Raw genomic sequence first — 18,852 nt, forward strand, 5'->3', positions numbered from 1 at the left:
GGGCCTCTGTTCCAGCCTCAATCATTTTTCCTGTTGCAAATGGGAGCAGGATGAATGTGACAGATTTAATCACCTCTGCACAAATATCACCCAGGGGCTCAGCTGCTGTGTCAGATTTGCTGTGTGAGACTTGGCTGAGACAAACCCTTCCAGGTGCCAGTTGCACAGGACCTCACCTGCTTGATATGGTCCTAGAGCAGAGGTGAAAGCTCAATATGGTCCTAGAGCAGAGGTGAAAGCAGATACCACTGCCCCAGATATCCTGAGAGCACTTTGCTCCTCACCTTCAGGCAGCACATGCCTCAGCAACTGGCCTAGTACAGCCTGGGCCAGGCATCTGGCAACTCCAAGGTGCTTACACACTTGTAACTTAGTAGGACAAGAGACAGGAGAGATGTGACCTTCAGTCCACGTGCTGGCTGCTGGACTTCTGGAAAGCACAAGAGATCACAATTGTTACCCACACTTAGGAATAAAATATTGCTTTTATTTTAGTGAAGTAACAAAGCTATTTACAGATACAGTAACTATACATTCCAATTGAAAAATAGATTGTGCTCAAAATTGTAAAAGCAAGTCACACACAGTCTGTTAGGAACACACACAACCTCAAACCTCCCAACTCCTTCAGCTCCTGTCTGATCTCAGGAAATCAGTTTGTTCTGTTCTGAATGATTTTCTGCTGAGTCTCAAGACATTCCTTCAGCTTGTCTTCAGTGAGTGTCAGCCTCTGCTCCAGGATGGAAACTGTCTGCAAAACAAAAGTGAAAGCTGCTGTTGAGCTACTGACAAAGACACACTGCACTCCCAATAAAATGTGCCCAATAAAATGCTAAATTCACAGGAATATTTTGAGGCTGGAACTCCAGTGTCAGTATTCCAGGAGGGCAGAGCCCTGCATGACTTCAGAGAGGAGCAATAGCAGACAGTGGGCACAAAGCCCTTCTGCAGACAACACCAAGCACCCATTTCAGCACTGGCTCTGCATTTCCTTTCCTGGACAGGTTCATGAGGCACCAGGCACTGGAGAGCCACCAGACACATTTCTGCTAACGAGACACAAATTTTAAACAATTTTACTCAGTTATGGCTCTGATTTTATCTCTTTGCTGCCAACCATTTCCTCCCTTCCCTCAACATCATGGGTCTGCTGTAATTAAAACACTCAAAACTTGCTGGACAAGCACCATGACAGGCAAGAAAACCTTCCCAGCCCAAGACAATACAGCAGGAGATGGAGGGGAAAAACTCCACTCCAAAAGTGGCAATATCTCCCTCAACATAATGCCTACATTTCATTGTGTAATCCACTTACCCTGCAAAGGATTGCTCTCTTTCTCCTGGAGCTGAAGTCATCATGTACAGGATGCACAGGAAGAACATTTTAACCACGTGGCAATAAAAGCTTCTGCTGAAAACCTTTTATTGATCACTCCAAGATAATCAAGGGCCCCAGCTATGCACAACCACTTTCAGCTTCCAGAGACACCAGAATGGCTGATAATGGGTGGTGATGATTTAATGCTTTAATATCCATAAACTTATCAGCAACAATCGATAGCTTCACATTTTGGGCATTTTTACTGCATAAATAACATCCTCTGCTAAAAACAAAGGATGCTCAGAACCTTGGACTTTAATGAAGTAATTCAAATAAACTTGGCCAACTGCTGTTTGTATAGCAGTTATACATAGAAAGCCTTTTAATAGCACATTTCATAAGCACATCTCTAAGTGCCTGACAAAAGCAAGCAGGTCTCATTATCCCCATTTTACAGCTGGGGAAACGAAAGCACAAAGAGAGGAAATAGCTTGGCTAAGGCCACTTGAGACTAAGAAAAGTCTGCTGTAAAATGATTTGGGGAATGAGACGAGTCGTGGGGGAGAAGAGAAAACAGACATGGTGAAAACAGCAGGCATAAGGCAAAGCCATCTTGCAAGACTACATCAAGGAAGTCACGAAGGGCTTGAGGTTGTTCAGTGCATCATAATGCACCTTCCTCTCCTCCCTAAACACAGTTCAAAGCTTATTTCTAATATATTTCTTATTTCTGACCTGTGACAAGGCAGAAGAGCTCTGCTGCAGCTGTAGAAAGCTTCACTTGAAAGAATAAACCCTGCATTGCCCAAATATTTCATGGGCTACAGCACCAGCTGCATTAAAGTTTTTTCCTCCTCTACTTCCATCCCTTAGAGGCACAGGAACTGAAGTACACAGAGAACCAGAAGAAACACTGTGGTGCCAGCAGGTAACATCCAGGTGCCCCAGAGCCAGCAGGAGCCCTCCCATCTATTCAAAGGAGAGAGGACTTAATCTTTTCCACATCCAGCCATGCCATTGCCTAGTGACTGTCTTGGAGACCAGGACAAAGCCACCAAGGGCAGAACACAGCAGGCCAAATGTCTACCAAGGGTTTACAGCAAAGATCTCACCCTTTAAGCAACCAGACAGAGAATGAAAACCAGTAGGGATCCTGGCTTTTCCATCTGAAAAATGAACTAGTAACTCAACACTCCAATAAAAAGAGAGAGAATGAAACATTGCATCAAATTTCCTTTAGAAAGATAATCAGCTGAATTAAAGGCCCAGTCACACTGCCCTGCCAGAAGCAAAGCCCAGATCACTCGTGGCTCCTCTGTTCCATGATTTACTGCCACCATGATCCTGTCAATAGGAGTTCAGAGCTGTTACACACAGCACCATGAGACACAAGCAAAGCAGCTTTCACAGAGTGTTGAATTTGTGAGAAAGCTGTAAGGAAAATGTTTATTGGAATGGAAATTGCACGTAAGTATAAGCAGAAACTTGCAGTAAGTATTTTTTGGAAACTAAAAGTGGAAAAGTAGCAGTCAGTCAGAAATTAAATTCAGGAAGAACAAAGTAGGAATCAATGACACTAGTCCATTTAGACTTGAATATATGATGAATATAAATAGCCAGGGCATCTGATATCCTGGGAAGGTAAGGGAAAGCACAAATACTGCCCAGTTGCTATAAGTGCTATATTGCAACTTGCACAGAACAGCTCCTTTATTAGCAGCTGAAAGTTTTACAATATTTCCATGCTGCTATTTATAAAGCAAGTCATTCTCAGGAGGCAAATGAAACTGCACCCATTCAACTCCTGCATGCTTTTGCTATGGCTTCTCAAAGATAACAAACCAGCAGCTAAGCCAAGGAGGAGAACACTGTTAGCCAGATCCAGTGAGGATTCACAGAGCCCAGTCTGCACTCTGAGACAGGATCTGGGCTTCCTGGAGTGTCAGGAACTCAGTGCATGTCTCCATCACACACCAGGGAGTAAATGCTGGATAATTTATTGAAGTCCTGGCTCAAACTGGCAGAAGGACAACAGCTTAGGCTTAAACAAGAAAAAAAGACCAAGCTATTTATTTTTTAAGGAGTGTTTTTGACATTGCAGTAATATACTGAGTATTACTATGGGCACCAGAACAGAATACAGGAATTTTTCACAGAAAACCTAAATCACTTCTACCAACACTTCTGGCAACATTGGTCTTCATTTATCTTCACAGACTCAACATTGAAAAAAACCAATCTTCTGTTTGGAAACGTTAACGAGAAGCTATGGATAAATAAAAAGTTGCCTCCAATTTAGTTAAAAATTCTGGGTAATATTCACTCCCATCCTCCCCCAGGACACCTGAACTGAGGCACCCAGCAGTCATGCTTGCTTACCTGAAGACAGGTCCCTTATGGCATTCCTCCAAGTTACTTTTACAGCCCAAATAACAGTGATTTGGGATGCTGCTCCAAGGTGCTCTTATGGTATCTCTTCCTTAGTCCCTCTTAAGCAGCAGAGATAGTTCAAAAGCCACTGGCCTTAGGGCTGAAGCTTCTGCAGCAGCCCTGGAGGGGCTTTTGAGGAGGACAGATAAGGAGAACCAGGTGCTAATTGAATGCCAAAAGAAACCAGTTCCACCAGCATGGAAGGAAACCTGAACAGGAGCCCAGAGCCAGGGAGCAGAGGTCACCAGCAAGGCTCTGGAGCAGCAGAGGAGCCCCTGGAAGGAGAGATCCAGCCAGCCAGATGGGCCAAAGCAGGACTCAGCCTGGAGCTGGGGGCAAGGCAGGCAAGGAATAACTAATGGAATAACTAATGCTCAGCTCAGCCTGCTCAGGGACATTCTCTGCAAGGCCAAAGGGCCTTTCCAGTATGCAGCCACAGTGGCTCTGAGCTAGCCATGGAATAGCACAGGGGACAGAACTGCCTGACTGACCATCAATAATCAGGAAACTCTCCCAAAAGGTATGGACACAGCAGTTCCTCAGAAAAGTAACAACAGCTTGGCTGAACCTACAAGGGATATGATCCTGCACACTGACTGCACCACAGATGTGTTCTTGGCTTTGTGCAGGAAAAATAGGACACTTGCACTTCTATTCCTGTTTCTTCAAAGCAGAAAATCCCTCTCTCCACTGATCTCAAAGGAAGCAGAAGTAGTTTCCTAGCTTTACTTAAAAAGATTCTCATAAGTTTGCTCCACTGTTTTTTCTAAGCATATGCTAAAACATTTTGCAGAGCACTAACATATCAAACAGCTCAAAGAAAAAACATTACTTCTGCCTCTTCATATTTTTCTTCCCTATCTGACATGTTAATTTATGAAGACAGCATTTTCTTTTCAATTTATAAAAAAATAATCACCCACAATAAGCACACAACAAATGCAGAAGTTTGTAAGTTTCTGCACCCACACTTTCTCCACTCCACTGTGTGGGTACAAGGCAGAACTTAGGGATTGATGGTTTTTAAAAGGTCCATTGAAGACTACAGATTGCCCATAGATTTACAGAATGGGACTTGTCACATTTGAACTGCAGGTTGCAGGTTAGAGAGCTCTGCCCTCTGTAACAAGCATGGCCAGTGCAGGTGTGTTTTCAAAGACACCCTGCTGTAACTTCAGGTAATTTTCCCTAAAATTAGCTATTTCAGAGCCCACTTTACTCCCAAACATGGCCAGGAAGTACATGTGAACTGCATCATAAAAATGCTGCCTTAGCATCCAAGGGGCAGGGAGGTAAATCAAGCTTGGGAGCCCTTTCTCTAAACTAATGCAATGAGTGAAATAAACTACATGGGAAGGGTTTGCACTGGGGTAGCCCTCCCTACCTTTTACAGGAGGAAAAAAACCCTTAACTCCCACCACTCATCACAGCTTACAACTCCAAACTGCAGCTGCAAGATTGAAAGGCTCATGGCAGAACTTATGCAGAGAGTTCAAGCACAAAGCTGTCTGGCAAGAACAGCTTCTCCTCCTCCCATCCCCTGCTGGGCTGTGCCCCAACCTGCAGCCAGTGCCCCTCAGCCCAGCAGCTGCACCTGGACCCCCAGAGCAGATCCCTGCTCTTACCAAGCACACCTAGAGAGAGCTGGGCTGCTCTCCTCGGTGCAAATTGGAATTTATCAGCTTTGAGATGGCACCCAAGCCAGCTACACCTTCTGCACCTCTGAAGCATTCTCAGAAGAGCTGGCAGCTCAGACTGAGTGAGGAGAGAAGTCTCATCTCACAGTAGAACAAGGCATGAAGCTTTCACAGAATTAACACTTTATGTAGCAAACAAATGCCTGCAAGGACCAGCCTTACTCCAGTGGTCAAAGCCTTAACCTCAGAGTGGGTTTTGGTTTAAAATAAGATGTGGGGTGATTTCTAACACAAATGATAGCTCCTCATGTGCTCAGACTAAAACAAGATGTGCTACCCCAAACATTTAAAACCAGGTCTGTAGCCCCTCACCATCTGAATGGTTTTGAAGGCAGACTCTAATGTAGACTCTCACAAAGCCTATTTGCACAGACTGTTTAAAACCAGGCTGAGTTAATGAGTGAAGACTCAGCACTATCCCATTCTCTAATTCAACACCATGAACCTTCCTGGGTTTACTTTGTAACTTGCTTCAAATGTGGCTGGCCAGGAACATCTTGGTCAGTGCTGCTGCACAGACTTGAGTCAGGAAGTCCCACAGAGCCCTCAATGCAGGTTTTGCACATCCATCCAAGGCTCACCCTCACATGTGGGGTCACATGCATTAGGAACACATGACAATGCCTGCAGAAGGACAGATGCCAGCACTAGGCTGGCCTCATCAGGATCTGCTCAAGTTGTGTTGCTCAACAACCTCCTTGTCTGCTCTCTAGTGCAGGGCATGAGAGTTCATAGTCCCACCAGCTCTCTTCATCCACCATTCAGACATCCACTACTGAGGACACTTGGAAAGTAAAGAATTTTCTGTTTAGCAGCCTGAAGCACTACAAGAGGGAAATGGTTACTGAGAAAACTCAAAGCCAGTGCTCAGCTACCCTTCCCTTAGAATTAAAATGAGGGTGCTGAGGCCCTGGCCAGGCTGTCCATGGAAGCTGTGGCTGCCCCATCCCTGGCAGGGCTCAAGGCCAGGCTGGATGGGGCTGGGAGCAACCCAACCTGGCAGCAGGGCTGGAACTAGATGAACTTTAAGGTCCCTTCCAAACAAACCATTCTATCATTCTCAGCTGCCACCTCTCCTTCCACCTCCCAGCACACCCCACTTTCTGCAGAATTACCTGAACTACAGTTTACCAACCCTTTCACTAAATTACAGGAGCAACTTTGGTGTAATGCACAAATCCCCTGCAGTGGTACTCAGCACAGCAACAAGTGATCACTTGCAGTGCTCACTGTGCTTTTTACAGTAGGAAAACCACACAAGCATACACAAAAATTCCAGTATTTGCCAGAGCAAGCAGCATGATCAGTACCAGTATCACAGTGACCAAAGGGACCCTGGGGTACAGAAAAGGTTGTCTTTTGTATTAAATAAACCCCAGGTACAAAAATGAGCCACAGGCTCTGCCAGTTTCATCCACACAGGGTGGAGACACAAGGCACACAAGCCCCTTGCAACTGAGTCTTTCCATTTACAGCCCTCTGAGTAGAAATGTTTCATCACATATTGCTGTTGCTTTAGTCTTGACAGCTGCTCAGCCAAAGCTGAACTGATGGCACTTGCATCACATCCTGCACGTTTCTACAAGGGAATGGCTGATGGCTTCAGTGCAGCCTCCTTGCTGCAGAGCCCCCAGACCTCTGGGGCTGGGCCAGCACAGCAAAAGGAGTCAGCAGACTCCCACTTTCACAAAAAAAAACACAGCCAGTCAGAACAAGCTACAGCAAAATGTCCAAACATGCACCATGACAGCAACAGTACAGAGGTTAGAACCCTGAATGACCAGAGGTCTTGCCCAACCACAAAGACATCAAAGTCTTCCCATATCCATCCCCAGCCTCTGAGAGGATGCAAATCTCCCACCTAAATGAACTCAGCTGCTGGTACCAATAGCTGAATAACAACTTATATTCATCTTCAAAGGCTGCTTGTGAAAACAAATTGTGGGAGGTGTTTAATATTCCTTCCCATTGAGGGAAAATGGAAGGTGAAGGTCCTGTGACCATCCAGGGAGAGGATGAGCACTTCTGAAGAGCCAGCCTTCAGAGGGTGCCCTGCTAACACAGCAACAGCCCTCAGAGTGCATTTAATTTAAGCAATCTTAGAAAGGAGAAAAGTGTATTTGCATCAAGATTTTATAAAAGCGTATTTTGGAAGTAAATTTCAGGAGGGAAAAAAATGTTGCTCTGCTGAATGACACAGAGGACTGGCAATAAGCAGGGTACTTAATTTGTTTTGAGTGAGAGATCAAAGCTACTGAAATCTCTAAGAGATGGGTCTAATTCACAAGAAATAGCCTCTATGTCTTTTAAATTCAGATTTAAAAACCAGGCTCATCTGACACTCCACAGATTTTCAGATGAGAACTTTTTTATTAGTGTTTCAGATTTCAAACTAGTTCTCTTGGAGTAAAAATTACTTGCAGTTTTTTTCCTGTATATTGGGTCCATTGGTGTTCAGGTATTGAGAGCACTACAGAAACCAAGATATTTGTGAACAGCAAAGATAGAAGCACTTGGGACATGATCCCCCCCACCACTGCCAAATATTTCTTCTTGATTTGAAACTGCTTGAAGTCATAAAGCATATATTTTACTACTTTACATTCAGTGCCTCTCCAAAGTGAGACCACATTCATCCCTCACCAACATAGGCTTGAGACCACATCTCAAAAAAGGAGTAAAAATTTGATTTAACTCGCTTTCATTACTAAGCACTGGACACACAAACATTTTCAGCTTTAATTAAAAAGCAGCCTACTTGTGTCCAAGTCTTTTTTTATGCTAAAAATAATTTAGAAAAATTCTTTCTCCGCCTGCAATCTTTTCTGGAGTGAAATAATCCTTTAATCTCACATGAGCTAGATTGTCCTTCAATTCAGGCTTTGGATTATTTTACAGATTTATCAAGTCTTCTCCATTTCACTGTGTTGTTTTCTCCCAGCTTCACTGCAAGATTAGTTTGGGGAAGCATATAAAGCCATTTCCTGTGGGTGGATTATCACAGCTATTTATGAATTTTTATGCTAACCTGGTTCTGAACTCTTCTTTTGGAGAAGACATCTTCCTTCCCACATAAAACCAGCAGCTTTTGCCTCAGTGCCTGCTGCCCACAGATGAACAGTGAACACAGCAGCTGGAGGTGTTTGGAGTGAGGACAAGAGTACATTAAACTGTTGGAAGATGATCACTGCAAATGCAGCCAAGACAGTTACTCACAGATGATCTTTGCAGAAGGGCAGCTCAGCTCTAAATGCAGGAAATGCACCTGAACCAAGCAAATCTTTGATATCTGCTACATTTTTGTTTCAGCCAAAATACACTTTTCTGTGCCAGGTTATCCAAGAGAGAAAAATCACCTTGTTTGCCCCTTAAACTTAAATATTCACCCCAACCCTTCCGAGATACTGAGGTCCAGTCCTCAATATAAACAAATAAATGGATGAACAGTTTGCATTTTCATATCTCTGAAATGCCAGTAGAGATTTTTAAACACTGAGACACTGACAAGAGAATAAGCTGCAGGAAAGGGAGGAGCAAAGCATCAGTATCATACATTGATTATTCTCATCTTCCTCATTCCTTTGCCAGATGTGAATTGCCTGCTTTCCTACAGAAGGGAACCAGGGCATCTAAGTAATCCAAAACTACTGGAACAACTGGCTTATGTCCAGGTCTCAACTTCACTCTTCAAGGCAGCAGAATAATTAAGCACATGCTACTGTCCTGAAAAAGAGCCATGTAAGGCCAAACACAAACTGCTCGTAGGAAAAAATATGAAGACCCTGTCAGGTCACATTAGCCCAGTTTCTTACAAGTAAAATGAAAGAGATCCTGAAAGAGCTTTGGGGAGGAGGAGGAAAAAAGGTTTCATTGAATTAAAGACCAGTTGAAAGAAAGTTGCCAAAACTTTAAAGAATTGAATCACATCAACAATATAAGAATGAAGCCTAGTAAAGCTTCTATTCACTCTCATGGTTACTGCTAGTTGTGATACACAACAGCCACTGGATTCTTTTGATCTATCTCTCTCTGGTAAGAACTGAAGTGCCCAGCTGAAGGAGCAAGTTCTGCTTCAGTGTATCCTCCTGTGCAGGGCACAGCACCTCCACAGCCTCAGTGATTGGTGACTGGCTGGAAGAGACCTCTGAATTGAACAAAAACAATCTCACTCAAAGCACATGACACCTCATTTCATCTGGAAATCTACTGCCAGCAGAGGGAAGGTACTAATAATTGGTGATGCAGCTTCAAGTGTGCAGCTCAGAACAAAGCTGTGTGCTGGCAAGAGATGACAGCCCACAGCTGATGTCTTACTATCACCTCTTTCAGCAGAAATTGGAAGTATTTTCTCTCCTTCCCACTTCTACATGATACCAGGTTTAAACCTTGAAATGAGAGTTACAGAAAAAAATATTAGGAAAATAAATTTGGCTTAGATCTGCATAATTTCCCCAACTGGTTTATCACAACTTTAACTTTCCCCCACCGGAACTTTACATGATGGCAACACAGCCTTGCATCTACAACAATGAACACAGGAACTCAAGGTACCACATCAGAAATGAATCCAAGCTCCCATGGAGCTAACAGATTAAAATTTCTGAGAAGCCCATGGATGGCTGTATCATTTCTGGAAATCATGCTCTTTCCCTTTAAGTGGACGGCTCTGTTTATGCCCTTAGAGTTCTCCTGAAATACACAAAACTCAGGAATTATGATTTTAACAGAGCACTAGGAGCATCTTCAGCTCTTCTCCAAGAAGAGAAAACAGTGACACCTGTTAAGTGTTGTTTATGAAAGCTTTCTGCTGTGAAGAAGCAGTGGTGTCCTCCTTTCACAAAGAAGCCATCAGGCCCAAAGCTGCCACACACACACACTGGTTTGAATCTGCTGCCTGCAGGGAGCAGCACCCATTTGTGCTTTGGCAGAAATGCCTTGAAATGACAACCAGCCCCACACCAGGCCCTGCTTCCAGTTCCCTTGGATCTCTGCACACACAGCTCCTACCAGAGCACATCCAGCTGCAGAGAGGGGTAACAGTGGCTCTGCTGGAGCTGCACTCCCTTCTCCCACCAGCCCAAGGTGGAAAAGCCAAAGTTCAGACATGCAAGTCAATGCCCTCCCTATCTGCCTTGCTACTGCCCACATCCCTCCTCTCTGAGGTGCCTTAGTCCAGGAATGAGGAATTCTTCCAGGCTCATTTGCTAATAAAGTTTCTTTGGTGGCAGTTTGTGTTGCTTCTACACATCAAAACCTTGGCATGAGAGCAGCACGTCAGGAACACCTACCTGTACAAATGCTTTAAAATGGTGTTAATACAACATACACAGAGTAGAACCAATGGGAAATGAAGTGCTTCAAAGATGGTAAAAATGCTACAAAAAAAGGTAAAAGGTTGAAGAACACAGTTACTCAAGGCAGCTTTTTGGTTTTTTGCTATTTCAGGGCTATTTCCAATTTTATCCTATAACTTACTAATTTATTCCTCCCCCACTGATCTCAATTTCTCTTTCTGCTAGGTTTAAAACAACATTTAGAATTTTCTACAGTTACACAATATCTTCGACAGAGATATTTGCATTGCTTATATTTAGGTTAAATCCCACACGTACTGTTTACTGCAATATTTGCCTCCTCTAAACACCTATGAAGTTGAAAAGGAGCCATTACACATCCATCACCAGAAATGTGGATGTGATTAATGTAATGAAAGATAACAATCACATTCCAAGCTTGCTAGGGAGACGTAAAAACAGTATTAAAATATTTTGTGTATACATTGGGTTGCTTTTTACTCACAAGTATGAGGGCCCAGTGTCACACAAGATTTCCCTCCCCTCCTCCACTGTTCAGTGTTTTAAAGATCACAGCAAAAGTGCTTTTTTGCATTTCTGCCAAGTGAACTTAAATACCTTTTGGGTTTCATCCTACACTATTTTAGACTGCTTGTAGTTGTGGCATGTTTTTAATCCCTAAAACAGCCTTCAGTCTCCTGATGGGCCCTCCAACCCATCATCTTACACTCTTTGACAAGTACTTTGACAAGTTAACTCTCTCAAGAGCAGAGAGCTAACTCAGACTACTAATCAGTATGTTCAACACCAAGAGTTTAAGACCTACTTGTTCTTCCTCAGAAACAGAATTGAAACTCACAGAAAAACCCTCCCAACAGATTTTTCCATCCTACCACCACAGTCCCAGCTACAGGAGACCTCCAATGTCTGCCATTCCATACTTTCTCCCTGCTCCTCACATAGCTCAAAAAAACACAATGAGATTCAGGTCCAGCCCACTAGAAACAGTATTTCTCTACAATGACCAGTTTAGATAATCAAAAACACTTCTATCCCCAAATTCTTATTAAGTAAACACATTCTGTGATGATCACCATTCATGGCTGGTTCTCTTCAAACATTGCTTATTGACTCCAAGAAAGAACTGTTTGTTAATGCTTTAGCAAGGGATTAGTTGTTTGTAGCTGTAGGTGAAAAACATGTTCCAGCAAGGAGGCACAGAAGGGCCCAGACTTGTTGATGGGAGGAGGATTCTGCAGAGATTGGACTGTGTAGGTGACTGCAGGGTGGGGAAAAGGAGCAGGATCTGAACAGAGTTCACCTATGGGCTGTGGTATAACGGAGGAGGCAAGAGAGACACAGATTATTCACCAAAACAGAGTTGTTCTGCCAACCACTCCTTTAGGAATCACCTCAGATAAACCCTGGCTGACAGCACAGTCTATCAGAGCTGCCCCAGCAGCCTCTACCACACTGCAGCACAAAGAAACCAGGGAAGAACAGGGCCTAAGGTGGAAGTCACTGTGAGGGAACTGATAGAGAGAAGCTGAGAAGCAGATGATGAAAGACTTAACAAAATACTAGTAAAAAGCAGAGGTTTTGAACTAGCATATTATTATTCAATGAAACTATTGCAAAACATTCCAAATTCTTCCAGTCACAAGTACCTTTATCAATAACAAATTAAAAAGCAAATCATACCTGAGTCAGAACATCCAGCTGTCCCATAATATGCTCCAGGGTATTTGCAAGACTGTTCTCCTCCTCTTGCTGCTCATGGGTTCTAACAGAATCCTGAGTTTTTGTTTTCTTATGATGAATGCCACCATCCATTTCTGACTGCTAGAAAAATAAACAGACATGATCTGCTACTGCAATGCAAATAACTGCACAGGGATTGCTGCTCCATGGAGGGTAAGCAGTAAAGGACAGTTTATGCTGGGACAGTCTATGCTACTAAAAACAGGCAAAGGAGGAAAGGAATTGTTCTTGCCACAGCTGGAAAAGGAAAAGCTTCTGCTGACTTGTCTGCCTGCTCCAGGTGGAGGGTGGTTTTGTTGTTTTCTGGGGGGGTTTTGTGTGTGCTTTTGTTTGTTTTTAAACTCCCACCAGGAAAGGCAAACCTTAGATAAAAATCTTGAAGCAATACTACAAGATTGAAGTTTTCTATGTGCAAAGAACTTTGGTGTGCTCTTGTGGCACACAGGCACAGACTACAGGTAAGTGAAGACTTACTGGAGCTGCTTAGGGAAGCACTACATCTCAATGACAGGAATTAAGTAAGCTATCCCAGAGGAGTCTGATTATTTCACTCCAACAGTGAAGTTAAAGCCTCTCTCCATGTTTGGTAGTTGAAAAAAGACTAAGACACTGTACCATAGTTAAGTTCAGAAGCAGAAGCAAGATGTCCCAATATGCATTGGAACTGTTTTGATTAAGTAATTTTAATTTTGTTTATATCTCAAACTGGTTTTCCTCCTCAACGAGATTAAGAACAAGTTTACTTTGAAGTTTCAACTGTTTTAGTTATGCAAGCTTGAATATTTCATTCAGAATAAATTAAGTTTGAAAAACACAAATACATCTCTACTAAAGAACCTATTCTTCTTTCCTTTTCTTTCAGAATGGTATCTTTCTTGTAGAACAAACACTATTTGCATTGTTTACCTGCAATATTGCCAGTAGAAGCAGTACAAAGAGGTTTAGCTAAAGGAGGTAGCCAACTGGTTAAGCAACTGCAGACTTCAGTTTCTCAATTTACACTAATGGACAGAATTTGAATTGAAAGCCAAGATCACAGCTCTCAAAACACTTCTCCATAGCCCAGTGCCTGGTGCAGCTCCATCCCATGCACTTATTACTCACACCAAGTTTACAAATCAACAAAGCAAGGAATTCTGACAGATTGAAAAACAGTCAATTCTTCCACATGTACTTTTTCTAAGTAGAAACAAACATTTGCCTCTGTTTCTTCTCTCCTATGCAACAGCAGGCATGCATTTCTCACCAGCACACTACTGATTTACCTGCTCCTTTCTGTATTTGATGCCAGATGTGTGCAGATGTGCAAATAAACTGCAACAAGACCAGCTCACATAACTTGAACCACCAAACTGTTCAGTACATCATGAAGATATATACATGCATACAAAAAAATTCATATATTTAAAAAATATACATAAAAACCCTTGTGCTGTGATTGAGGCCACATAAAGGCTCCCAAAGCTGAGATCCAGCTCAACAACACAGGCAAAATATGCAATAAGTAGTACAAGGAGCAGAAATTAAGTACCTAGAGAAGGTGGAGACTGCAGGGGGTGAGCAAGAGAAGAAGAAATAAGAGGAGGCTGCAGCAGCTTTGACAGGAGAAAGCCTTGCTGCTGGCCACCAACTGCAAGGAGCTGACCATTCTTGCAGACCCTGCCCACCAAACCACCCTCCTACAGCTAAGCCTCACATGGCCAGTTCTGCACAGGGAGCAGGAAAGAAGGGGAAGGTTTCAGTGACAGCTGCTCCACAGGGCTCACTGTGCTCCCCCACAGGCCAGGGGGCAGCTGGGGATCAGGTGGTACCAGCCACACCAGCCTCTGCTCATTTCCTCCCTCCCACCTGCTTGAATAATTGGGATTGTCTACAGGCCCCTGGCCAACACAGCCCACACTCCAGGTCACACAGCATGGGAGCCACACTCCAGCTACTCCTGTGCTGCAGGAAGCCAAAGAGCCACACATTGCTCACTGATGCATTGATTTAATCAACTAAAATAGGTTCTTGCAGAGATGAGATCAATCCAGTCTTAAAAACCTCCTATTTGCTGCTTAAATTTAAAAGTGAAAACAAACAAAACCCACAAACCACTGCTTTTCAATAGGTAACTAGCATTAAAAAAACATTTTCTTTCTATTTTAAGGCTGACTAGCTTATGCTGATGATGTAACTTCAGGCCAGTCAATCATGGCACAGCAGAAATTTTAGTGAGCTAACACTGCATACAACCTGCACTTAAAAACCCCAAATGATGATGAGCTATCCTCTTCAAAACCCATTAGAACAAGCTGACTCACAGAGCAGAAAAATGACTGTAGCAACAGATTTTCTCCATCTATCTTTATAGCATATGTCAGACAGCTTTTCATAAAAAGCTTTGGGGTTGAACTCTGAGTCTATATTCTCTTTGTTACAGTTCACAAAGTGTAAGAGCCTGGCAAAGGCAATACTGCAGAGATGTTCCCACACTGATGCTTTAGGGGTCAGATGCTCCCTGATCATGTCAGGCTGAAGGCAGAGCTGTCAGGTGCCATGTTCTGCTGCTCACCTCACAAGCTACGTCCCACTCCCACAAAAAGCCACCTCCCAAAGGCCATGGGGGCTCCTGAAGCCAACAGCCCCAGAACAGAAATATATCTACATTTAAAAACAGAAGCATGACAACATGACATACTGTCCCATTTCAAACAGCACAGGCTCCTTGCTGCCCACCAAGAAATGCCACAGCTGCAGCCTTCAGCAGTGAGGTTCTGAGTTAGTGCCTGTGTCTAAAGCAGGGACACAGCCAGCCAGCAAATAACCACTGGGTCACAGCAGCCACTTCCCAAAGGGAGCCTTCCAGCTGACCAAGGTCTTTGACCACTCAGTTCTGGGAAGTGTGCACCTACCTGAGGAAGAACCAAATTGCAGGCAGGTTGAAATATTTTAAAATATTGTAAAAGCAGACTAAATCAGCTGCTGTTCCCAAGAATGAACAAGAAAACCCTTAGAAACATACAGCCTTAGAGAGACTCCAGGAGCCCTTCTAAAGACCATTTATTTCATCTGAGCCAGCCATCAGGAATTTAAATTCTAACAGGTTTAGAAAAACATTGCAAAAATACAAAATTGTGTCAGTCTCAGTACCAATGACCATTATGATTACAGGCAGTGACACCTGTGCTCTCATCTGACTCACCTGTGGGTGAAGTGCCAGCTGAATGCTGGGGACAGGCACCAGAAACAATGGCACTGCTGCAGAGGTTTGATTCATTTCAGTCAGAGTTCAAGTGTACAATTTATTTGGCACAACCAAACAAATGTGTCTGCCATTAAATATCTTATTACAACATCTGTGTATTACACCCTGGGAGCAGAGCAAGGAGCAGCTGAACATTAAAGGAAGAAGAGATGAGCAGTTTCAGAATACAATACAGATCTCAGTGACAAAGGGAAAACAGAAGTGATTTATTTATAGCAACCACTTAAAGACAGCACAAGGCAACTACTTGGGGGAAGGGGAAAATTAATCAGCCTTCATTCCAGAGGTCTCTTAGTGAGCCCCTTATGAAAATTGTTCTGGCTAAACAGCATCCTGGCCAGCAGTTGGAGTGCTGATCAGGGCTTGGGGGGCAGGTATGAGCTAAACACCACATGTGCATCTGTAGGAAACTGCAGGAGACAACTAAAAATGCCATTTTGCTCCTTAAATGGTGATCCTCAGAAAATATATTGATACAATAACCACCTACCTCAGTTTTACACCCACTAATAAAATGTAGAATTCTTATAATTCGGTCCAGAAGAAGTATTTCTTCTCCCTTTTCCTCACCTCTCTCCACTGGATGGGAAGAATTGAGTGGTGTGAAGGGGGTAGGTTCAGCTCTACCTTTAAGTCCCTTCCAATTAATTAAGAGTAAATAATTTACTCTTTTGAGAGGTTTGTGTTTTGGTGGGGTTTTTTTAAGACAGTATGATGTTGCCAAGAATTAATTTTCAAGTATCTAGAAAGACAGCACACCCCTTAAACAACACATACATCCAACGTGTTCAATTCAACACAGACCTTCAATGTATTAAAATCCCCTAGTGCAATCAAATTCATTATCTTAGCTGAAAAAATTCCCCAAAAAACAAAGCAGCAGAAAATCCTCAAAGGTGCTGTATGCAGTTCATCTGAACCCCAATTCTACTAATCCAAAAAAAGAGAAATACCTTTAAAAGTCTATTCTGAGAAGTCATTTTCACTACAGGTAAAACACTTTAATGTGTTCCCACAGAGCAACAGTGACATCCAGTGGAAGCACATCAGCTCCAAGGTAAGCTCCACAGGAAGGTCAGGTGGAGCACACCGTGCTAGACAGAAGGGCTCATGAAAAGCTGGGAAGTACCTCAGTCCTCCCTGCTGCACACAAAGTACCACTGACTGAGCACAGGCACAATTCTCTAGCCTGGAAAGGCATCCCCTCTTCAAGGCAGCACTGAAATTTCTGGAGCCATCACATTCTTCAAGACTTGCATTACTCCCCATCTACTGTCCAGAGCAGCATAGGGTAACAACTCAATTTAGGACACAGGTTAAATTAGCTTTGTGAAACAATTAATATGACCATTCATCTATGCTCAACTCTTATGTCAGAATTCAAGCTGCAATAAGGCAGAGAATTTGGGAGGGAAGGAGAGGAAAGAGAAGGCAGATGAAAAGAACATTACTTACTTTTATTTTTGCTTCAGACAAACAGTACCTTGGGTTTGATGCAATCATTTACGCAGAACCCTCCTCCCTACTGGTGTTTCTAAAAAACCACTAAAATTTGGCACCTCTACTGTAGCAGCCATATTTCACCATAGGCCAATAAATATTAAGTTCCTGATAAACTCAGGAAGAAATAAGAGTTAATATGGACATCTCAAAGCCATTTAAATGCCCAGGCACTGCTGTGCCAAAGCCTAAGTGAGGCACTGGCAGGAGGAGGCAGAAGCAGGCTCGTGTGTTTAAGTGAAACAGCAGCAGAGCATCCAGCCCTGCTGACCAGAATGCCCAGAAGGACACAAACAGGGGAAGAGCTGGTGCCCAGCTGAGGGACTCAGAAATGTACAAAACAGCCTGTCCATACAGAGAAGGCTGCACTTGGACTGAAATTTGGATTTGCTTGCAGAAATATCAGCATCCTATCTCTGCAAGTGACCCTGTCTGGCCATCTCCAACCAAGAACAGGTCCTCACCAGAAGGGAAAAGCTGTTCCCATATTTCAGTGACCTTGCTCTGTGGTTCAGTGTCTATTGGTCCAGTTTACTTACCCTATAGTCTGTGTCACTTTTCAATCAGGACAGACAGTAGTACCATCAGCTTCAAGGTAACACTGAAGACAAATGGGAGTTTGGCACATATTGCATTTCCAAAAGCACAAACAGCATTCATGTCAGGAGTGAAATAAGAAATAGTAATGCCAGACACTGAAAGCCCAGTCACAGATAAAACTTAATGACTGCCAACTGTTAAAAAAATAAAGCAAGCCTGTATTTCTTGAGAAGGAAAAGCTAAGGGTGGACTTCAACATTTTAGATTTATGTTTCCTGCATTTTATCTCCCTTAATCAATTTTCCCCTCCCATCAGTCCTAGGGTTTCTTTAGGAAATAGGAAGAGGTCTTTCAGAATTCAGTATGGAATAATTAAGCTTTGTTGCATAGGTGATGTTCAACTGTCTAACACGCCTCCTGGAGAATAACAACAACAAAAACTTCAACAGAACAGTTTTGTGTGGAAACAAGCCATGATAGGAACAAAAACCTAAGAATGAAAACCACTTGCAAGAAGTGTCACCAAGAATTGAACTGCTTCTTTCTGGTCCTGATTTTGGAAAAAAACTTTCAAGTAAAGGCAGCCAAACATTGAAAAAAGGTGTTTATTCTCAGCCTTGGGTTGTCCAGCTACAGGTTCTTTTACATTAAAAGCATCAGCCTCCAAGGCAAGTGATCTGCTGAAATGGGAACAACAGCTTCCAGCTCGTTCCCTTCATCAGAATAATTTTTCTTTTTCCACTGATTTAGGTATATACACACTGTGTAACATACAAATCATGTGCATACCTATTTTGTTACTTATATACATGTATAAAAATGCATGCCATGTATATGTAAATGCAGACACAGACACACTACAACACATGCACTTGTTCTTACTCCTTGAAGTTTGAATTTTAGCAGAAAAGTCTGAGATCTTAGGAACTTTTAAAGCTTAAGCTAACTTCATCCATCTCCGAGCTGGCACAAAACTGCAGCTTGAAAAAAACTTTAAAATCTTGCCTCCATCTCACTTCTTTGAATTATGACTCAAGCATTAAAACAAACCTCATACAGCAG

General features: G+C 43.0%; 1 protein-coding gene across 3 annotated transcripts in view; it reads right to left on the reverse strand.

Moving 5' to 3' along the window:
• Positions 1-466: 466 nt before the first annotated feature.
• Positions 467-18,852, reverse strand: part of POC1A (POC1 centriolar protein A) — a 47,746-nt gene continuing 29,360 nt past the window's right edge. For 2 of the 3 annotated variants that reach the window (XM_063164583.1, XM_063164581.1), the window contains exons 10-11: positions 12,444-12,584; positions 467-751 (exon numbers count right to left, since the gene is read on the reverse strand). In XM_063164583.1, the coding sequence (XP_063020653.1) occupies positions 653-751; positions 12,444-12,584 (240 nt within the window). In that variant the 3' untranslated portion in view covers positions 467-652. The remainder of the gene's footprint in view (positions 752-12,443; positions 12,585-18,852) is intronic. The other variant, XM_063164582.1, reaches the window with a different exon arrangement.

This window comes from Melospiza melodia, chromosome 10 (genome assembly GCF_035770615.1).
Source record: "Melospiza melodia melodia isolate bMelMel2 chromosome 10, bMelMel2.pri, whole genome shotgun sequence".
NCBI classification, from domain to species: domain Eukaryota; kingdom Metazoa; phylum Chordata; class Aves; order Passeriformes; family Passerellidae; genus Melospiza; species Melospiza melodia.